Source organism: Drosophila melanogaster, chromosome 3L (genome assembly GCF_000001215.4).
Source record: "Drosophila melanogaster chromosome 3L".
Lineage (NCBI taxonomy): Eukaryota > Metazoa > Arthropoda > Insecta > Diptera > Drosophilidae > Drosophila > Drosophila melanogaster.
In genome coordinates, this window is record NT_037436.4 from 13,374,972 (window position 1) to 13,393,488 (window position 18,517).

The 18,517-nt window shown below is 44.4% G+C and overlaps 7 protein-coding genes and 1 non-coding gene across 12 annotated transcripts; 4 read left to right on the forward strand and 4 right to left on the reverse strand.

The window, feature by feature from the left end:
* Nucleotides 1–2,985: 2,985 nt before the first annotated feature.
* Nucleotides 2,986–5,409, forward strand: CG14111 (uncharacterized protein; the record flags this gene model as incomplete). The annotated part of the gene is made up of 3 exons (NM_140379.3): nucleotides 2,986–3,046; nucleotides 4,301–4,644; nucleotides 5,023–5,409. Exons 1-3 carry the CDS (start codon nucleotides 3,016–3,018, stop codon nucleotides 5,407–5,409), a joined length of 762 nt encoding a protein of 253 aa, NP_648636.2. The 5' UTR covers nucleotides 2,986–3,015.
* SNCF (SoxNeuro Co-Factor) lies at nucleotides 3,612–4,219 on the forward strand. Its single transcript, NM_140378.3, has one exon. It carries the CDS (start codon nucleotides 3,651–3,653, stop codon nucleotides 4,089–4,091), a length of 441 nt encoding a protein of 146 aa, NP_648635.1. The 5' UTR covers nucleotides 3,612–3,650; the 3' UTR covers nucleotides 4,092–4,219.
* Nucleotides 4,171–4,683, reverse strand: asRNA:CR45886 (antisense RNA:CR45886). Its single transcript, NR_133232.1, has one exon.
* Nucleotides 5,388–6,375, reverse strand: CG14107 (uncharacterized protein). The gene is made up of 2 exons (NM_140380.4): nucleotides 6,278–6,375; nucleotides 5,388–6,214 (listed from the first exon to the last, which is right to left on the reverse strand). Exons 1-2 carry the CDS (start codon nucleotides 6,303–6,305, stop codon nucleotides 5,508–5,510), a joined length of 735 nt encoding a protein of 244 aa, NP_648637.2. The 5' UTR covers nucleotides 6,306–6,375; the 3' UTR covers nucleotides 5,388–5,507.
* A 1,418-nt stretch (nucleotides 6,376–7,793) lies between these two features.
* On the forward strand, nucleotides 7,794–9,028 carry ImpL1 (Ecdysone-inducible gene L1). 3 transcript variants are annotated; one of them, NM_079334.4, is made up of 2 exons: nucleotides 7,794–7,864; nucleotides 7,940–9,028. In NM_079334.4, the coding sequence occupies exons 1-2, from the start codon at nucleotides 7,834–7,836 to the stop codon at nucleotides 8,932–8,934; spliced, it is 1,026 nt and encodes a 341-aa protein (NP_524058.2). In that variant the 5' UTR covers nucleotides 7,794–7,833; the 3' UTR covers nucleotides 8,935–9,028. The 3 variants fall into 3 exon arrangements, with proteins under 3 accessions (NP_524058.2, NP_001163439.1, NP_729885.1); NM_001169968.2 differs by having other exon boundaries at nucleotides 7,943–9,028; NM_168541.2 differs by having other exon boundaries at nucleotides 7,799–9,028.
* A 789-nt stretch (nucleotides 9,029–9,817) lies between these two features.
* CG14110 (uncharacterized protein) lies at nucleotides 9,818–10,954 on the forward strand. The gene is made up of 2 exons (NM_140381.3): nucleotides 9,818–9,903; nucleotides 9,956–10,954. The coding sequence occupies exons 1-2, from the start codon at nucleotides 9,840–9,842 to the stop codon at nucleotides 10,936–10,938; spliced, it is 1,047 nt and encodes a 348-aa protein (NP_648638.1). The 5' UTR covers nucleotides 9,818–9,839; the 3' UTR covers nucleotides 10,939–10,954.
* Nucleotides 10,955–10,974: 20 nt separating this feature from the next.
* CG10171 (uncharacterized protein) lies at nucleotides 10,975–12,936 on the reverse strand. 2 transcript variants are annotated; one of them, NM_168542.3, is made up of 3 exons: nucleotides 12,695–12,936; nucleotides 11,630–12,639; nucleotides 10,975–11,567 (listed from the first exon to the last, which is right to left on the reverse strand). In NM_168542.3, the coding sequence occupies exons 1-2, from the start codon at nucleotides 12,801–12,803 to the stop codon at nucleotides 11,744–11,746; spliced, it is 1,005 nt and encodes a 334-aa protein (NP_729888.1). In that variant the 5' UTR covers nucleotides 12,804–12,936; the 3' UTR covers nucleotides 10,975–11,567; nucleotides 11,630–11,743. The 2 variants fall into 2 exon arrangements, with proteins under 2 accessions (NP_729888.1, NP_648639.1); NM_140382.3 differs by having other exon boundaries at nucleotides 11,123–11,567; nucleotides 11,630–12,627; nucleotides 12,695–12,862.
* Nucleotides 12,937–13,327: 391 nt separating this feature from the next.
* Nucleotides 13,328–15,035, reverse strand: Poc1 (Proteome of centrioles 1). Of its 2 annotated transcripts, NM_001274870.1 has the most exons (3): nucleotides 14,023–15,035; nucleotides 13,752–13,955; nucleotides 13,328–13,607 (listed from the first exon to the last, which is right to left on the reverse strand). In NM_001274870.1, the coding sequence occupies exons 1-3, from the start codon at nucleotides 14,899–14,901 to the stop codon at nucleotides 13,479–13,481; spliced, it is 1,212 nt and encodes a 403-aa protein (NP_001261799.1). In that variant the 5' UTR covers nucleotides 14,902–15,035; the 3' UTR covers nucleotides 13,328–13,478. The 2 variants fall into 2 exon arrangements, with proteins under 2 accessions (NP_001261799.1, NP_648640.1); NM_140383.2 differs by having other exon boundaries at nucleotides 13,328–13,955.
* Nucleotides 15,036–18,517: the final 3,482 nt, after the last annotated feature.

The following is an 18,517-nucleotide window of genomic DNA, read 5'->3' on the forward strand; positions in this document are numbered from 1 at the left end:
TTCGTACATATCATATAAACTGCTTCTGTTTCCTTCACTTTTTTCAAAAAGACTCGAACGCCTATTGCAACAAACAGAAAGATACCCAATTGAAATCCAATTTAAAGATAATGAAAAAAGTATATTTATGCTAGGAGAGCATTTCACTCAAAATATTTCATAAAAATGTATTTCAGCAAAAAGTTCAAAAAGTTTTATAAAATAAAGACACTACTTTTAAAGTGTTACTTCTTCCCTCTTTAGTATTATTTTTTATATTAGTATTATTAGTAGTTTAATATTAGTATTATTGGCAGTTCTTGCCATGGGAAATTAGCATTATTACTTAGACCGCTGATAGAAAACCATTGATGGTCAAATTACACATCCTTTTGACCCATTTGCTGTGCGAATAATTCATTCATCGTTTGACCATCATTTAACCATTTCAAAGTCAGTTGCCGGCAAGGACTTCATCATATGGTCTGCACAAACACAATAAAGGTCCTTCTGCAAGGATCTCCAACCATTTACCCCATTTGGCTGCAATGGGATTGCATTACTTTGACTGCAGCATGATGCAGAGGTGGTCGGCACTCGGGGTTCGGGGTTCACAAGCGGAACTCTGGCTGTCAGGACAACCATCCATCCGATGTTATTTGGTCGCCCAGTTGACTCCTCGCCCCACAGTCGATTGAATTGCCATGCGGCACGTGCAACACGAATGGAGTCCCTGCAATCGTCCTGCGCATACAAAAGGAGGCCTCCGCCCAGCCCGCTAAAAGCTGATGATGATTGGGAAGAGCAAAGGGTGGACGATACACTGGGTGAAATTCGCGATTTTTAATACGCTTAAAATTGAAAATGTGCTAATATTGGACAATTTCCAGTGTACGACGTTAATGAGTGCCTTGCATGTGTAAATGCTTTTTATAAAAGTGTAAAACGAAATTCTTGAATTTCGAATCATATGTATTACAATCTGCTCATATATATATTCATATATCATAAATATTTAAACTCCACTCTACGTTTTCTTGATAGCCTCTTTTTTCGGCGTGTAGGAAGCGGCTCTAAAAGGTGGAGATGGTCGCAACTTCAACGCGTGGCTTCAACTCAATTATCAAACTTTTAGCTGCCAATCCGGGAACTCGCGGCAGGGACCACCTGCCAATGGATTCTGAATCTCCACACTCCGCGCAGACAGGCTGAAACAGACGTGTGGGTTCGAAACAAACGGAAATGGATTTTTGATTGAGTGCACAATAATATGTGAAATGCATTTTACAGACCGAAACAAGAGCAATACACAAAATGAAACAATACAACGCAGTGAGTGGAGTTTAGTCGTGTGTATTTTATTATATTTTTGCATGAACGAAAAAAATATATTCGCCCACCTCCAAAAAGAGAGCATTTTAATTTGGAGCGAAAAGTTGCAATTTATTTGCTAGTCCGTCCATCACGAAAGTCCATTTATTTCATTACAAAGTGCATAGGTTTTGGGGGATCCCCTTCTTTCGATTCTCACTCCGCAGGATATTATCCTCCGTCTGATGGCTACTTCGGCTATCCACTTTATGGCGTATATTTGGCCAATTTATTGGCTAGCCTCATGGCTAACAAATTGCAAACACAATGACGATGAAAAATTATTGCGTCGTTTATTCGATTGGGGACTATGAAAAAAGTTCGCCCCCCTCTGGCTTGACTTTTTCTGCATTTATAATTGGAAATTTATAAAGGACGGATCATAAAACAAGCTCAGCTGAGGGTTTAGTCATAAAAGCCGCAAAACAGTTAAGAATAATTACGCGATGCCCTTTTAGGTTATCAATTTGATGGAAATGTATTAAACATTTAATTTGCCTAAGTGGAAGGATAAATGCGATTGTTCTCAGAACTGTGGAAAGTGTAGGAATTTTAAAAATTGATTCTTTGATACATATGTGAGTTTAAACATAATTTTGTGAACTTCAGCCAAAAACTTATTGACAAAAATACAAAAAATATATTTGCCAAAAAAAATTGTTTATTCGCCCTGCTTAACCAAGAGTAAATTCATTCCCAAAGAAATCGTTGCCAATTTCGACCATTTCCCTATGGCCAAGTTTGTGTAGCCAACTTCTTGGGGCAATCGCCGCAGATCGATGTCTGGCACTGGCTGACTGAATCTCGGTCTAGACGTCGTCTAATGACAAACGCAAACCGCAAGAGATGAAGGACATTGAAGGAAACGTTATGCAAGGCAGCCGGAGCCAAGTCAAATGGAAATGCCATGGCTCCCCGTCTGGCAGCTAGATAAATAAACTGAACTTTAAATGGATGCAGTGACCCATCGATGACTTTTCAATGGTCTTGGCTAATTCCGGCTGACCACACTGAAAAGAAAAATCGCTATCTTACAATCATGTTCGAAAGAACAGTTCTGAAAAAAAAATTAAGCAAAAATGTATTTATTAAGAAACGAGTTGAATTGTACCATCATTATTACTATACCTTTGCTTTTAAATTTCTGATTTTCAATTCTATTTTTGGTAAATAATTTGGTATTATTATTTCTTTATACGCAAATCTATGACTTATTTTTCTTTGTGTAGAAAAGATGGAGCAGTAGAGAGATATGAGGACCCTTACAACTTCTGTTGGGCACTGAGGCGAAAGAATATCTCTCGAACCGAAAATCATAAAATGCATGCAAAATAAACCGAAAAAGTGGCGCATCATCATTATTTATTCGATATTCCCCCCTTCCACTACCTTGACCACCACCTTAGACAAGAGACTCAATCAATGACGACATCGGCTTTTAAATTTGTAGGGCCAAGAGATGGCGAAGCGAAATTTGCATAGAATACCAGAAAAGAGAAAAGTAGAGCCAGACTATTGAGAAATTAATATGCAAATTTCTGATAGTAGAACTTCGCATTGTTCCCATTCAAGTGAAATTTCTCAAACCAAAAACTTTGCCTTCTCAGCTATAAAATAGAAATCGCATGCCAAAAGTGGTTTCAGTATTATTATTAAGCACGAAACATGAAGACATCTTGGAGCTTTAGTTGCGGAGGTGCGTTCCATGCGAAAATTGTGGTATACGATGTGGGTTAGGTGTAAAGGATTTTTTGGTAACAGCTAGAAATGTGAATGTAACTTAGTGAAGTGAAAACAGATCCAAAGGCAGCTCTTGCCTTCAGGAAAACCAGGCGTTAGCAAGAAATTTCTAGGGGGACAGGGTCGTCTTCTTGCCAATTTCCATCGAATGTGCTTCTAGAACTATCCATGGTTTTGGAGAATTCCACGAAGGATATACGGGTATCCCCTGCTGAGTTTGACTGGAAAAATCGCCACAAAACCCCGAGGATCTGTGCGAACGGCGCTAAGTTGGCTGTCATAATTGAGGATTAAGCCGGGTGCGCGGATATCTTGCTAGTCATAAAGCCATAAACGAGACGGGGAAATTCCCGGCGACCCGGATCCCTTAGAAAACCCGAATGAAAAGCCTGTTAACAGTTTTTGGTTTACGGCATGCAAGCGCGTGACTGGCACCCGCTAATTACCTGGACCAAATATACCTGTGCGGAGGATCTACCTGCCCACCGGATCCTTTAAAAGGACCTCACCCCCTGGTCGGGGCATCATTCACTCCTGAGACTTACAACCCGCAACACACCATGATTGACCAGCACAAGCGCAGCCACAAATCAGAGAAATCCAGTCGCAAGTCGGGAAAGAAACATTCCGACAAACCACACAAGGTGAAGACCCACGATCCGCTCAAGAAACAAAAGAAGCGGGCTCTAAAGAAGCTCCGCCGCAAGTCCGCCACCGTGAATTTCCCGTACCAACTCTTCTTGTACCGCCAAGAACTAAGGCGGGCCAGCGCCGACTTTTCCTATCTCCGGCTGTCCAAGGCCAAGATAGTGCTTACCTCCCAACTAATCGCCAAGAAGATGGGCAGCTGCAATCCCGATTGCAGCGTGGACGAGCTTAAGGAACTCAGCCGCGAGGTGCAGTTCCAGAAACGCCTCTGCCATCAAGTGGAGCGCCTGCAGCAATTCCGGCAACTGGGACTCACCGAGATGATCCTCAACGGCAAGAAGACGACGCTGTAACCTGTGGAATTATAGAGGAAAAAGTCGGATTGAGCAGGCTGTTAGGCTGGGATGGGGCATTATTATAAGTTAGTCGCTAGTGTTTAGGTTGTAATATTTTATCAAATAAAATATCACATGGAAATTGCAAAACAAAATATTTTTTTTTCAACCGATGGGGAAATGTTCTTTGTGATAATGTTATTCATTTTAAATGTCTTGCCCTTTAGTTTTGCTCCTGTGTGGGATTATGTGCTCTGGCCAGAATGTAACGAAATCAAACAATAGCCAGGACATCATCACAGTGAAGGTCTTGCCGCAGTCAATATCTTCAGATCCTTCAACTGGTTCTTCCAGCTCAACCACCGCCACACCCACAGCCACAACTCCCAAACTAAAATCCAATCCTACAGCCAAGTCCGCCATACAGGCTCACGAAATCGAGGAGGAGGACGACGACTTCCACAACGATCGTCTTCCCGCCTTATCAGAGGATGAGTACAACAACCTGAGTGAGGACGCCAATCCGCTGCACTTCCTTAAGCAACAGCCCCTGGATCTTGAAAATGTGGAGGTGAGATTCCTTCACATTTTAGAAATCTATTTTTAAACAACTGTCAAATAATATAAACAATTGTAACTCAATCTATATATGAAAACGTAAATTTTTACGTCGTGTGATGAAAGTTATATATTTGTGAAAATTAATTTATTTAATTTCTCGCGCAGGTTCCGCCAAAACCTGAAAAAACAGATGCCCTTAAATTATATACTTTATTAGTATAAATATTTATAATATGATCACAATTTTGCATTGTAAAAAAAAAATTAACTAATTCAAATATTTCATATTTTCTCCATTTCTTACACATTTTTATTTCAATACCCATAATTTATGTTCCTATTTTTTACCGAAATCCAAAAATTGTATTCAAATTTCTTTATTTTTCAGCCGCAGCAGAAGCCTGAATCTCAAACCGAGAGTAAGCCAGATCCGCAAGTGATGGCTCCACAAACCGCCGGCTCACCCATCTACATAACCATTCCCATTTACATAAGCACGGGCGGTAAGCTGCCCATTAGTTTGACCATTGGAGATCAGGATTTGTCATTGAAAAAGGAAAGCGGATCTGGATCCAGCAAGAAGAATCACTCTACCAAATCACCGAACTCGTTCTTCAATCGCTTGCTGCAGCAGATTGAGTCTCCCAAGAGACGAACCACCAATCGCCATCGCAGCCAACTCAAGAGTCACGTATATGCGATGAAGGAGATGGACAACCAGGGGAACAAGGATGGCAAGAAACTCAAGATTTTGCTTCATAGCCCAATGCAATAAACATGTTCAAACACTGATTATGGCATACAATTTATAGTTGGCAATAAATAAATGACAATAAATAGCTGAGGAATGATGTGTTGATCCTAATTTCTAGACTAGACAGCATTGCTGACAGGAGCCGAAGTCGATGGGGCAGACTCCTCCATCTTCATGGGTTCCACTGCCAGAGTCTCCTTTTCGGAAACGACAGCAGGGACCTCAACTTCCGGGATCTTTTCCGCGTTCTCACCCTCGGGCTTCTTGTTATCCTCGATTGTGGTTTCCGTTTCGGGAATAACTGTAGATGGAGTTTCCTCTTCATCGTCGTCATCGCCGATTACCTCCTCGATGGCCTGTTGGATGAAGTGTTCGAACTGCTGGAAGTACTGCAGAGCATTGTTAGCCACCTGGGCGGTGGGCAGATCGGTGGTGACCTTCTTCAGGGCATCACGAATGAGCACGAGTACGGGTTTTCGTGTTGGAGCTGCTCCAGTGGTGGCATCCACCTTCTGATCCTCGTTGGGAATTTCGGTGGCTGCCTCCTCCGAAGGTTCCTCAGTGGTCTCCGCCTCACGACGTCTCCGGATCACCGAGTCATCTTCGTCGTCGTCCTCTTCATCATCATCGTCATCCTCGTTGGTCTCCTCCTCCACCTTTTGAGCCTCATCCTCCTCTTCGTCATCGTCTTTCTCCTCACTGCTATCAGCACTGGAGTTTACAACCTGCGGATCCTGTTTTGAGACGGCTAACTCCTCAGTGGCGTTGGCTTCCGTCTCCGCCAATGGGGCTGCACCAACAGAGCACGTCAGCACGAAAAGAGCGGCTGCAATCGGAAACAGACAGATTAGCTAAGATCCACAAAAACCTAGAGATTAGCTCAGCTCACCGAGGGCCAGGTAAATGGGTCTAACCATTGTGGTAATCCTTTGCTTCCAGTTGGCTTCGTAGTGGACTTTTGCAGTTTTGCGGTCTTTATGAGCAAATCCAGCACACTGCTTTCGCTTTTTATAGCCCCTCCAAAAATGAAAGTAAATGCGAGCAAACAAGGCGATCCCAAAACGCTCCGCTCTCTGCGAGATCTGAACCCGGTCTCTGGAGCCGACTATCAGAGCGTTGTCCAGTCGCTTTTACTGCACCGAAGCTCTCTATCTTGGGTTTCTTTCCTCCCACCTCGGCCCATCTCATTTGGTTTCTTTCTTTTCGTTGAACCTCTTTTGTTTACCCGGTGGCTTACAGAAACCCCAAAGAAACCGAAATCATTTATTTAAATTTTCGGTCTTTCTGTTTTCTGGTGACTTCTTTCATAAATCTGTAAATTTGACGTCTATGGTCGCTGTGGCTTCGATCTGTTTGTCTGAAAGATTAACGCCTTTTGGCAACCGTAACGCGGCAGTCTTCGGCTGATATGCAAAATTGCTTACAAGATCACTTAGTCCCCTTATTTCTTGGGATTCGGTCAAAGCACCAATTATGTAATTAGACACGTTTGGCGTCTCGGCATCGATTTGATCGCCCACAACTAATGCATCGCAGATCGGTTAACTTTCTAATGCTAATGGGAAATTTGAAAACTTTTCCATGGAACTACGTATATAAAATAAACAAGAAGTGATCACGAGCTGGATGAGTCATCAAACTGATGGTGGTAATAACAAATGCAATTATGAATGGTTGATTAACTGATCATAAGGAATACATGATCATTAGAGAGCGGTGATCATAAGTACACGAGAGAATGTATGTATGCTGCAAACTAATATATACTTTTCATATGTCAGTCTGACGGTCAGCGAAACAGATCACTGAGGCACATTTCAGTTGAGCCCGATCTAATTAAGATCACAATCGCCATCCATGGAGGTGATCAATTGCGCAGATCAAAGATCAACAGAGATCGGCGGAATAACAGAATGACAACGCTTGATTGGACGTGGATTTCCTGCGAGCGAGTGCAGCTGCCGGCGATCGCGGTCAGAAGAACCTCATAAAATAACAACCAGATCACCGAACCTTTCCAGATTGACCCAATTTCAGAGAACCGGCTCGAGAAGCGGCCGAGCTTGGGAGGCTGGGCGTCGAATGGAGGGCATCGAAGGTGTTAAAAAAACACACACACACACAACCAGTTCCAGATCCGAGACATTCTAGATGGCTATCGCTGGGAAGGGTACGACCACAGCCACATCAGTTTGCATAAAATTTCACCAAATATAATATAGTATGAGTACCAAAAAGTTGGCGTACTTTCGTTCGGACCTCGAGACATCGCGAAGTGTAAACAAATCTCGAGAAGATGTGGAACTCTTTGAAAGAGCTGCAGTGGGAAGAAAACCGGTAAGCCCCTAAAGAATTCCCCGCCGAGTGGCTAAGACTGGTACTTAAGCACCGCTCGCCAGAAGATGCGATCAGTTGTTGTGGAGTCGAGCAGCTGACCAGATCAACATGAGGCCATACCAAGTAGTTTGCATCGTAGGTAAGTCTCGCATATCGAAGCTGACCAGTTCTGGAAGTCCCATAATTAACTGGTATGCGCCCATTTCCTTTTTAGCAGTAGCAGCTCTGCTGCTTTTGGAGGCGATTCCCGCGGATGCAAAGCGGCGCAAGCACAAGGGCTCCGATCATCACTATGAAAAGTCTGATCCCCACAAGACCAAGACAAAGACCAAGTGGTCTAGCTCCACGGATTTGGCTGGAAACACTCCAATTTCCACCGAAGAGCACGGCTACTATGTAAAGCGCACCTTTGCGGCTCCCGGTGAGATTGGAGCCGCACAGAAGCGTCTAAGTCCCCCCTATTTGGCCATTCCCATCGCCTGGTTCAGCTGTGAGTCGGGCCAGAAGAATTGCCAGTCTTCCAATTCCGCGGCTATCAACAGTGCCGCGCAGTCCTTGAGCGAGGGCTATCTGTGCGACGATGATTGCGATGAACTGTACGAGCCCATCTGCGGCAGGACCACCTCAGAGGTGGCCGTTTTCTACAACAAGTGCAAGTTGGGTGTAGCCAAGTGCCGATCCCACGGTCTTTGGACGGACTTCGCCTATGCCGAGTGCCAGGCGAAATATCCGCAGGAAACTGCCTATGCCGACAAGAAGTTCCGGTCATCGCCTTATTTCCGGGATGCGGCCATCGTGGAGCAATTGAAGCTGGAGGAGGAGAAGCGTAAGCAGGAGGAGGAACAACACAAGCTGGAGAAGGAGCAAAAGAAGAAGGAGAAGGCTGAGAAAAATAAGAACGAGAAGGACAGCAGCGAAAGCAGCGAGGAGAAGGATGACCAAAAGGAAAACAAGCAGAAGGATCCCCTTTCCCTAATGCCACAGAAGAAAGTGGAATCCACCCAGAAGCCAGTGCCAGTTCCTATTCAAGTAGCAGTTCCAAAACCAGTTTCAGTTTTGGAGCCTGCAAAGACGACCGAGGACATCGCTATGCCGCCTATGCCACTGAAGGACACTCCCACGCCCAAACCTCTGGAGATCGCGCCCCTTCACCAGCAGACCCAACCCAAGGGCAAGGACATTGATAGGCTCAAGTACCAAGTAGCTTAGAAAGCAATGGCTACACAAATCTCACCTAATTATAGTATTTATTTAATTTATTACAACAAATAAAATTCTAAACAACGATAATCATCTATATTTGATAAACAAAATGGGTTTTTTTTAAATACACGCTTTGTAGTTTAAACGTGTATTGGACTACAATTTTTATGGCTAACTTTAATGGTAACCCGACTTTTATATTGTCATAAAAATAAAAATCATAAGATCTGCTTAGCACTTTTATGTAGATATTTTATATGGGATCGAAACGCACTTTTATTTTCCCAAAGTCAGTAAGAGTGTCTTCTTAGTTCTTATGACTCCAGACCAGTTACACTATTTTTCAGATCCCTTGAGCATTTAATTACTGAAATAGGTGCATTGTACATTTACATAGCTATATCTTTGGAAAGACATTAATCGGGATCCAACATTTCTGTGACAAACTAGTATAACTCGAAGCAGATTTAGTAGCAAGGGGAAAGGTGTGTGCAAAATTTGTAATGGGAATGAATACACCTATGATTCTTAACGAACTCATTCTTGATAATTCTTTATGGCCTCTAAAGAACTTTGTGTGTTAAAGTAACGGGTATAACAACTTCAACTTTACATATATATCTTTCAATCAGATAATTTTCAAAACTTTCTTAGAGGCAAATTCACCTCTTTGTAATTAAATTGAGAAGAATTCTAAGGCGATGCAGTTGCATTGAATCAAGTGCATTGACCCCCAAAACAAGTTCTATAAACTGATTGATATCTGAAGCTTGAAAGGGCCATCATCCATTGCCAGGCACTAAACCTAAAAACTAATTGGGCGTGGGATGGACAATGCAACAGGTTGCGGCTGGGTTGCCTATAAAAGCAGCGGGATTTGTGTCACTTGTCACAGAAGTTGACCAACTGCAATGGGAGCCACTAGTGTCGGAGTTCCAGTCTGGAAGATTCAGCTACTGATTCTGCTGAGTGCAGGTGAGAATATTCTAAAAGTTGTAGCTTGTGGTATTTAGTTTTCCTCTCCTAGTTGTTCTCACCATTCAAGCTGCTCCTGTCGAGGTAACCGAAGGAGTGACCCAACCCCCAGCCGAGAAGCTGCAAACGGAGTCTCGTTCCCGTAAAGATGAAGAGCTGGAACTAGAAGAAGACCTGGATGGACGTAATGCCTATATCAACAATCAGTTTGTGCCAAGCGAACCTGCAGAAGTCCTAGAGGATGTGCAGAATACGCCGCTCTACGAGATCCTTCAAAAGCAGATGGAACAAGTGTTGGCCTCATCGGCTCCCAATGACCCTGTCTACGAGCAGCACCGCGAGAAGCAGGATCGTCGCGATCAGAAACCACCACACCAGCCACCGTACTTCTCCGGCGGAGATCGAGATGGTGATCTACAGGATGACTACGAGGACGAGGAGGATCAGACGGATCAGGGTTATCCGTCGGACCCCGAGAAACCGGACGCCGTGTCAGATGCTCCCGAGGATGAGGACCCAGGCTACCAGGCACCTTCGTTGAGCCTTCCAACCACCACCACTCGCAAACCGTACAGACGACGCAGCACAACCACTTTTCAGCCACGAACCACCAGGACAAGAACCACTGCTCAGCCCAGGATCTCGGAAAGTCCATTGAACCAAACCAGCACCACAGAGCAATCACCAAATGTGACCACCAGCACTCCACGGCCCAAGATTGGTTCCAGCACCAAACCCAAGGCAAATCCTCAGCCGGGAAACAGCCTGCCAAGTGACCCGCAGGTTTACCAGCACAAGCGTCGCATCATCTTCAAGACCATCTCAACGGGCTCGCAATTCGTCAACTCGCCAATTGGCGACCTAATGATCAAGTTCTCAATCGGATTTGCCAAGCCAACCACTCCGGGTGGAGCTACCAGCACTGCGGGTTCACATAGTTCGTCCAGTGAGGCTTTACGTGCTCTTTCGCAAAACTTAATTCGAAATTTTGAACTTCAAAAACTAAGAAGAGCCAATAAAGTGCAAAAATATTAGATATACATTATTAACGAAAACAAAACCACGGGTTTTCAATTGGATTCATGTTTTAATGTACTAACAACAATGGATTCGAAGACTTTATGAGTAGTAGCTATATTTCGAACAAAAGATATTTTTAAAACCCTCAGTTGAAGAACTTAATTCTATTCTATTACCTCAAATTCAAAAATTTCGAATTGTGTTATAGAAATTTCATGAATATTTTAATCACCACAACAGCAATTGCTTGTGCAATAAGCAAAACATTCGATTTGGAGCGAGGTCTGCTAAAATTATTCCAGCGGGAACCAATCATTGATCTCCAAATTGTTGAAAACAACTTGAGATGACGCCATAAGAATATACATAACCAAATCAGAAAATGTATTCCGTCACGTACGAGAATTTCGAGACAATGACAATAGATCCACATGTACGGTTCGTGTTTAGTAGAGTTAATACACAAAATGGAGGTGAACAGTCACAGTAACAACAACGTCATAATCCGTAAAGGAACATGGTTAGCTACCTTAGAGTAAATATAATCTAACTGCCTTGGCTATTCGGTGCCCAATCGTTGTTTTCATCGAGTCTCATAGGTTGGTTAGTTCGCTAGGCGATATGTAAGCTTCATAAAAATATATCTATGGAGGGTATTTCACCGGCGTTATGAAATTATAAATGGTTAACAATTGTACATATATACCTGTCTAAAAGGCTTTATGAGGATGGGTTTATGTTTAACACGGAATTCAATCTTGTGAGGCAGCCTTTGACATTTTTAGCTATTGAATGCAGCTAATCCTAATCCAAAACAGCATTAGCGCACGGGCCAGAATCTCTGGGCCAGGAGAGGAATGGTGACGCCGGTGACGATGCTGGAAATCAGGTTGACACTATGGTTGTCCAGGATGCGCAGTCCGCTTACGTGGCGCACTCCCTTTCCAGGTGTATCCACAATCTTGCCTTCCTCATTGATGCCCGAGAACTGCAGCAGACCACCTAGGACAGAGTCCAAAAGGGACCCAAAAAGTCCAGCGATGCCACCGAAGGCGATGATTGGCCATTGTGGTGGGCTAATCAGAAGCATTTTGGCCTCAACCGTGTAACGAACGGTGACGAAATAGCCAAAGCCGACGAGCAGACCGCCGAGCAGACTCACCGCGACGCCGAGCAACGAAACCCCACCATTGGTACCGCGCGGCACTCTGCGCCAGGTGATGATAGAAACTGGATCGCGTTGCGACAGCACGGATCCTAGTTCACTGGACCAGGTGTCGCCATTGCAACAGGCAAACGCACTCATAACGGCCACACCCAGCCAGCTGGATCGGTATTCTCGTGCGAAGTCCACCGCCCGCTCGCCACTACCGCAGTCCAGCAGATAAAGCAATGCAAGCTGGGCGGCCATGCCTCCGTTGCAGAGTACCTGTATCCAGTTTCGTTGGCCTTCGCCCTCGCGAAAATCGCTCTCGAAACGGCGTTTCATGTGCGCGCGGAACTTGGTGGCCCGCGATGAGCTGAAGAAGAACACCACCAAGCTGGCGAAGAACGGATGGCTGGCGATGGAGAGAATGAAGGCCACCAGAATGCCCAGCGCAGCTCCAGATCGGTTGACGCTCCTCCGGCGCAGAGCCACAGTCATCAGGGCCAAGGGCGCCAGTGTGGAGAAGAGCCAGCGCACCGGCGGAATCACCCGGGACTCTGTCGGATAACCTTTTGGCATTAGTTGACCCCAGGTAACGTTCGCACTGGAATCCATATAGCTCACCCTCAAAGTCACTGCTCCAGAACTTGGACAGCGCCACATTGCCCAGCCACATGAACAGCGAGATCGGCACGGACAGTCCGCAGAAGAGCACTGGCATCCAGTCACGCATCTTGACGTTTTATGGGCGCTGTTTATCGCCACTTTCTCCGGCGGGTTTTGTTTATTTATATGAGCCAGTGATGCCGTTGACTAGTGTTTGAAAATACCAAATGTTAATGTGTCAAATGTATGGCAACCTGGCTTTTAGTTCAACGAAGACTCAACCCATTCCGTTTTTAAATGAAGATTCAATTTTAAATAAATTATTTTGAAAAATAATTTTGTTTCTATGTAAAAATTGTTTATTACTTTTATTCTTATATATATTATAAATTCGAGTGTGCTCTCAGTATTTAAAATCTTGTTTAGGCATTTAAATGAATTCAAAATATCCAAATAAAGTTAATTTGAACACGATTGTTATTAAATAAACATATTTAGAGAGTAAGATCTTTACCATTTTCTTTTTAGGGGTATGAGCCATCGGAACCCCTTTGAATATTTTATAAAAATAAATATATTTAAACGAAAAAGGGTATTTACAGCAATCATTTTAATTTTAAATTGCAAAATAAAATTCATAGTGATGGATCTAAAATTGTTCAATTGCTTTTTATAAAATGCGTCATACAGTGGAGCAGATATATTTAATAATTTCACAATTTAATTATCAAGGATCGCTATTAATTATGATTGGTACATTAATTTTAACTACGTTTAATTGTATTTTAGGGAGCTTAGAAGGCTATAAAGAGTATATGCCCTCCAATCGTCGCACACGCTCATCGATCGAGTCCAATAGTTTGCTGATCTCGTCCAGCCGCGCGGAACAGGAGCACAAGTCCGACCCAGATTCGATGGACACATCCAGTACCTGCGGAATGTTCGGCTGGTTATGTGCGGCAAAGGCTACTGAACGTGTTGGTTAAAAGAAGCGCGGACTGGAGCTATGCTGTTTGAAGTCCATGCCGTGACCGAGCACCTTCTCCGGCTGCGTCGAATGTTTACTGTCGAGCACCTGAAAGTTTTCTTCCGAGAGCTGATAGGCCAGCGATTGGCGCGGATCAATGCGGATACTAAGGTCATTGGACTTGGATGTCGAACTGCCTTCGCTCTGTTTGGAGGAAACGCCACTGCTTTCGCAACTGGAGGAAGCCAGCGCAGACTTGGCTTCAAACTGCGAAGCATCATAGGTGTGTAGGTTCGACTGCCAGACCAGGAGCTGCAAGCGAAACAGAAATCAAGGAGTAAAATTATCTTCATACCTTTATTAAGAAACAGAAACTCACCTGGCGATCACTGCCACCGGTAGCAAATTTGTCGCCATCGCGACTGAATGCCACCGCATTCACCGCATCAGTGTGGCCCGTCAAAGTGTAGATGGGTCTTCCCTCCAGCAGGTCTAGGATGCGGATGGTGCGGTCGTCACTTCCGGAGAGCAGGAAGTGTCCGCTGGGATGAAAGGCCACATCGTTGACCGGCGCCGAGTGCACCACGTAAAGCTGCAACAGCTGGCTGCCGGAAACGTCAAAGATTTTGATGCGGTTACAGCCGAGGGCGACGGCCAACATATTGCCCCACGGATGCCAGGCCAGTTGCCGTGGAGCGGCTCGTTCCTCGGTGAAGGTGCGCACGCACTCGCCGCTGTCCACATCGTAGATCCTCACCGACTTGTCATCGCTGGCGGTGGCCACCAGTTTGCCATTGGGACTGAACTTGGCGCTGCGCACCCAGTTGTTTTGCTGTGCAAACGAAGACACAAACTGCCGCCTGGCAACGCGCCATATCTTCGCCGACTTGTCATCGGAGGCGGTGAGCATCAAGTGACCGGTGGAGTCGAAGTCTACGCTGCGCACCGCCTTGCTGTGGGCCACAAACTCCCCGGAAACGCCACGCAACTTGGGCTCCCAGATCTTTACGGTGCGATCGTGTCCGGCGGAGGCCACCAGGTTGCCCTTTGGCGACCAGGCCACACCGTTCACCGGCGCCGAGTGCGACGCAAAGCGAATGCAGCGGGCCGCCTGGTTGAGATTCCACAGGATCACCGTTGAGTCCGTGGACGAGGTGGCGATCTGGGCGCCATCGGGACCAAAGCGCAGCTGTGTGATGCCGCCCGAGTGGCCAGTGAAGTGGCGCTCCAGTGCCGGATCCCTGAACAGTCCTTGCATCTTGTCTTTAATTTAGACTTGTGATGGGAATTTTTGACAAATCAGTATTGCTTTGACGCTGAAGTTTAAATGAGAAAATTGCGTCGTCGATTTTTGGACGCGTTATTTGAAATGATCGGTTATCGGAATTTGAATCGCGTAGGCCCAGTGTAACCGTATTTCGATTACTGAGATATACCAAGTTGCCCGATAAATATACTGAATGACAGATGTTAAAGCGCCATCTATTGATGAAGATATACTTCATTACAGAGTAAGTTAACAGCGCCCTGACATTAAATTGGCGCCAAAGTTTTTGCATTTAAATAAACATTTATTAGAAATTATTAGAATTTATTTTAAGACTTCAAACTTCGTTTTAAAATATTAAATTTTTTAAAAGTGTTTCTAGGAATAGATGGTTTGGCTTACTATTTAAATAATCTTAAGATATGGCTTGATTTAAGCAGACTAAATCTTTAAAACTTTTAAACTAAACTTTAAAACTTTTTTCAAGCATCTATTTTTGTATTTCTATATGTACTTTATTTCTATGCATATTTCTAATGCATAGAAACCATAGAAAAATAATGTATGTCTTGATTTTTGCGCATGTCTGGTTGTTATACTATAACATAATCAAACCAAAAATCATGTATAAATCTATGTTGTCATTTTCAAACAGTGATTTCTGCAACAGGTTGCTGATGGGAACTCATCACTTCTAGGCGATCCTCGAACATATGTCTCCTGTGGGGAACAGCAGATGTATTAGACCTGAGTGGTCCCTACCTGTGCTGTCATTATCCTTTCTCCTGACCGTCGAACTCTGGGCTAGTTCATTCAACTTCAACCTGCTGCCGTTCAGTAAACTTCTCTAATGATCCTCCGCTGGGTTTTGGCCAAGTTCAATGGCTCCTTTCTGCAGCTACTGCTGCTGCTGCTATCTCTATCGGCTAATTATGCGTTCGCCAGCATGTCGGGCAATGGACCCCGGTACAGGTCTAAAAACTGACATCAAATTAAACAACGAAATGTGACAGGAGTGCAACTGTGAAAGTGCAACGGCCAAAGGAGCGGACTACAAACGAAACCACCGACCCAATCGAGAACTGCGAACTGGGCTCGAACTTTGAGAAATTAGTGTGACAAGCACACGATTTCCACCTGTAGCATGCTACTCGTAACTCGTAACTGTTCTTTGCCAAAATGCAGTTAGGACCGATACACATGTTGCAACCCCTGGCCATGTTTTTATTCCCGCAGATCGCATAGACAAAAGGTCGTTGTCGTGTGTCCCTTCCCTGAGGGGAGCCACTCCACTCCAGTCCACTCCACTCCAATCCACTCCAATCGAACTCTGGCGAGGGTTCAACAAACTGCTTTTTATCAACAAACTGTTGCACTTTCAAATAAACTAAGCTAATGTGCCAGGGGGGAAAAGTCGCCAGAACCTCAAGACCAGCCAAAATCCTTGGCCAAATAATGAAGAAGGTGCCGGTATCTTTAGGTTCGAATGTATACTCTTCTCCAGATGATATTGGTTTATTTTTCATAAGTTCATAAAGTCATTAGATTACATATAAATATTTAATTTACCTATGTTGATCTTAATATATGCTCTTCAATTTTTTAATGCATATATATGTATCAGCTACCAAGACATTAAATACATATGCCAACAATATTACTGCAAATTTTGCCAAATAGCACATGTAACCCTTTGGCAGAGTAATCTAAAAGCCGCTCGGCAAAAGTCCTGGATGCGTGGCATGTGGCTTGTGCCACAAACGAGCCGCATGATCGAACTGGGCCTAAGAACCGGGATCGGAATCGGGATCGGGAATCGGTACTTGGGAAACAGCCCGACCCCAGAGGCACCAATCAAACAGCGGACCCTCGTGCCAGCTCTGCTCGAAGCCCTCGGCTTGGCTCGTGTCATCTGTTGAATTATAAAATATGGCAAGGAATTAATTTGGCCAGCCCCTGCTGTCCTGGCCGCCAGAATCTGGCACAGCAGCAGCAGCAGCAGAAGGACCAAAGCGGCAGCAGGATAACGATCCTCGCCGATCCGAATCATCTACCGCTATGTGCAATGCTCTGTTTTGCTCTGCTCTGCTCTTATCTGCCGAGCACCTGTCGCCCTGAATCCGAGTATGAACTCAAAACCCAAACGCTTGCTCAAACTCGAATTCGAATCCCTGTGATCTGGAAAACAAAACGAAAGGTGCGCTTCAATTCTTATAATGACTCGGCTGGCTCGCGTTTTCAACCTGCTGATCCTGTGATCCTCAATTCCTCAGTTCCCTGGGTCCTCCTCATCCCTAAATGTTGCATCTTTGGCCGCAATTTGTTGGCCATTGTGTGTCTACCTCCGTCGGCGACCGCCTCAAAATCTGTCTATAATCTGTGTCTTTTTCGGGCTCAGAGTCGAAAACACCTTGAGATGTCGATGTCTCCCGCCCCTGTCCCTTTGACTTTGCACCTTTACCATCGAAATCCGTTCTCAATTTCGTGTTTAGATTTTGTCGTTTTAATTGCTGGGGCTTTACCTTTTGTTTGGGTATTGAATTAACCATTTTTGTTGTGGCCCTTGTGTTCGCAACCCTTTGTTAAGCCCAGCGGATTGGTCATTCTCCTTGCCTTCTTCTTGCCAATTAAGCTCTGCGAATAGATTTCACAATTCGCAGTGTCGTCCAGGGGTTGATTTGCATATTTGACTTGGATTTGTCCTCTGCACTCAAATCGAAACAGCTTAAGATTTTCCAGGGGAAATGCGGGGTTGAAGACTAATCTGCAACCTGCAGACTTTAGTCGCTGACACGGCACTCTGTTGGCTTCCGATTTGGCCAGCGAACTTGGCCAGACTGCAGCAGTATTCGTTCTCTTGGCCAAGTCTAGTTAGCTGGTCACTGGTCAATGAAATCTCTACCTGGAGTAAGGAAATTGAGTTCTACGGCTTTTAAGGACTGATAATGTTCTTCTCTTATCGATATTAATCTTGAATGGTATTAAGACACATTTATATTTGTGTTAAATCTCTCAAAATGTCATTTTGTTAGCTTAACTACTTATCGCCTTTATTTAAGCCAAGTGAATTAACTAGCTTTATCATTTTGTTGAGTCCTGATAGTACGGCGGCTTAGGTGGAGGGAAATATAAAATTGAATTTTAAATTTCTTCGTTATATACCAGACCTAGACATCACATCCTTCCCCTACTCCAACTAAAACTAAACAAAATATGACTACCGTAAAGACATCCAAATGACTTTACGACTCAATGGATTTTTAACATTTTTACGACAGCATATGCAACCGTCACCTGTCCTTGCGAGTCCATTAAAAACGAATAAAACCAATCCATAACACCCCGAATTCAGGATTTGATTCGTCTAACAATCACTTTCGAGCAGCACACTCAGGCAGGTGACAATGCTCAATCAAACAAAAGTGAAGCAATCATAACTTATCAGCTTCAAAGGGAAAATCGTGGAAGGGAACACAGTCGAAGACGAAGAACGAGCCGGCGGCCTGTTGAAATTGGGTCACTTTTGGCCATGCCAACGAGCCGACAAGTCGATCGTTGTAATATCGATCGAGCGTGACAGGTGCAGCGGCGCACTTACGACTGTTGT

Bases quoted from the DNA above. Each gene is read 5' to 3' on its own strand.
- SNCF (NM_140378.3), top strand. From the start codon at position 3,651: ATGATTGACCAGCACAAGCGCAGCCACAAATCAGAGAAATCCAGTCGC.
- CG14107 (NM_140380.4), bottom strand. From the start codon at position 6,305: ATGGTTAGACCCATTTACCTGGCCCTCG. The intron at 6,215-6,277 runs GTGAGCTGAGCT...TTCCGATTGCAG, and splicing joins ACCCATTTACCTGGCCCTCG to CCGCTCTTTTCGTGCTGACG.
- ImpL1 (NM_168541.2), top strand. From the start codon at position 7,834: ATGAGGCCATACCAAGTAGTTTGCATCGTAGGTAAGTCTCGCATATCG.
- CG14110 (NM_140381.3), top strand. From the start codon at position 9,840: ATGGGAGCCACTAGTGTCGGAGTTCCAGTCTGGAAGATTCAGCTACTG. The intron at 9,904-9,955 runs GTGAGAATATTC...TTCCTCTCCTAG, and splicing joins ACTGATTCTGCTGAGTGCAG to TTGTTCTCACCATTCAAGCT.
- CG10171 (NM_168542.3), bottom strand. From the start codon at position 12,803: ATGCGTGACTGGATGCCAGTGCTCTTCTGCGGACTGTCCGTGCCGATC. The intron at 12,640-12,694 runs GTGAGCTATATG...TAATGCCAAAAG, and splicing joins CTGGAGCAGTGACTTTGAGG to GTTATCCGACAGAGTCCCGG.
- Poc1 (NM_001274870.1), bottom strand. From the start codon at position 14,901: ATGCAAGGACTGTTCAGGGATCCGGCACTGGAGCGCCACTTCACTGGC. The intron at 13,956-14,022 runs GTGAGTTTCTGT...TTTCGCTTGCAG, and splicing joins CCGGTGGCAGTGATCGCCAG to CTCCTGGTCTGGCAGTCGAA. The intron at 13,608-13,751 runs GTGCTCGACAGT...AACATTCCGCAG, and splicing joins TCTCGGAAGAAAACTTTCAG to GTACTGGATGTGTCCATCGA.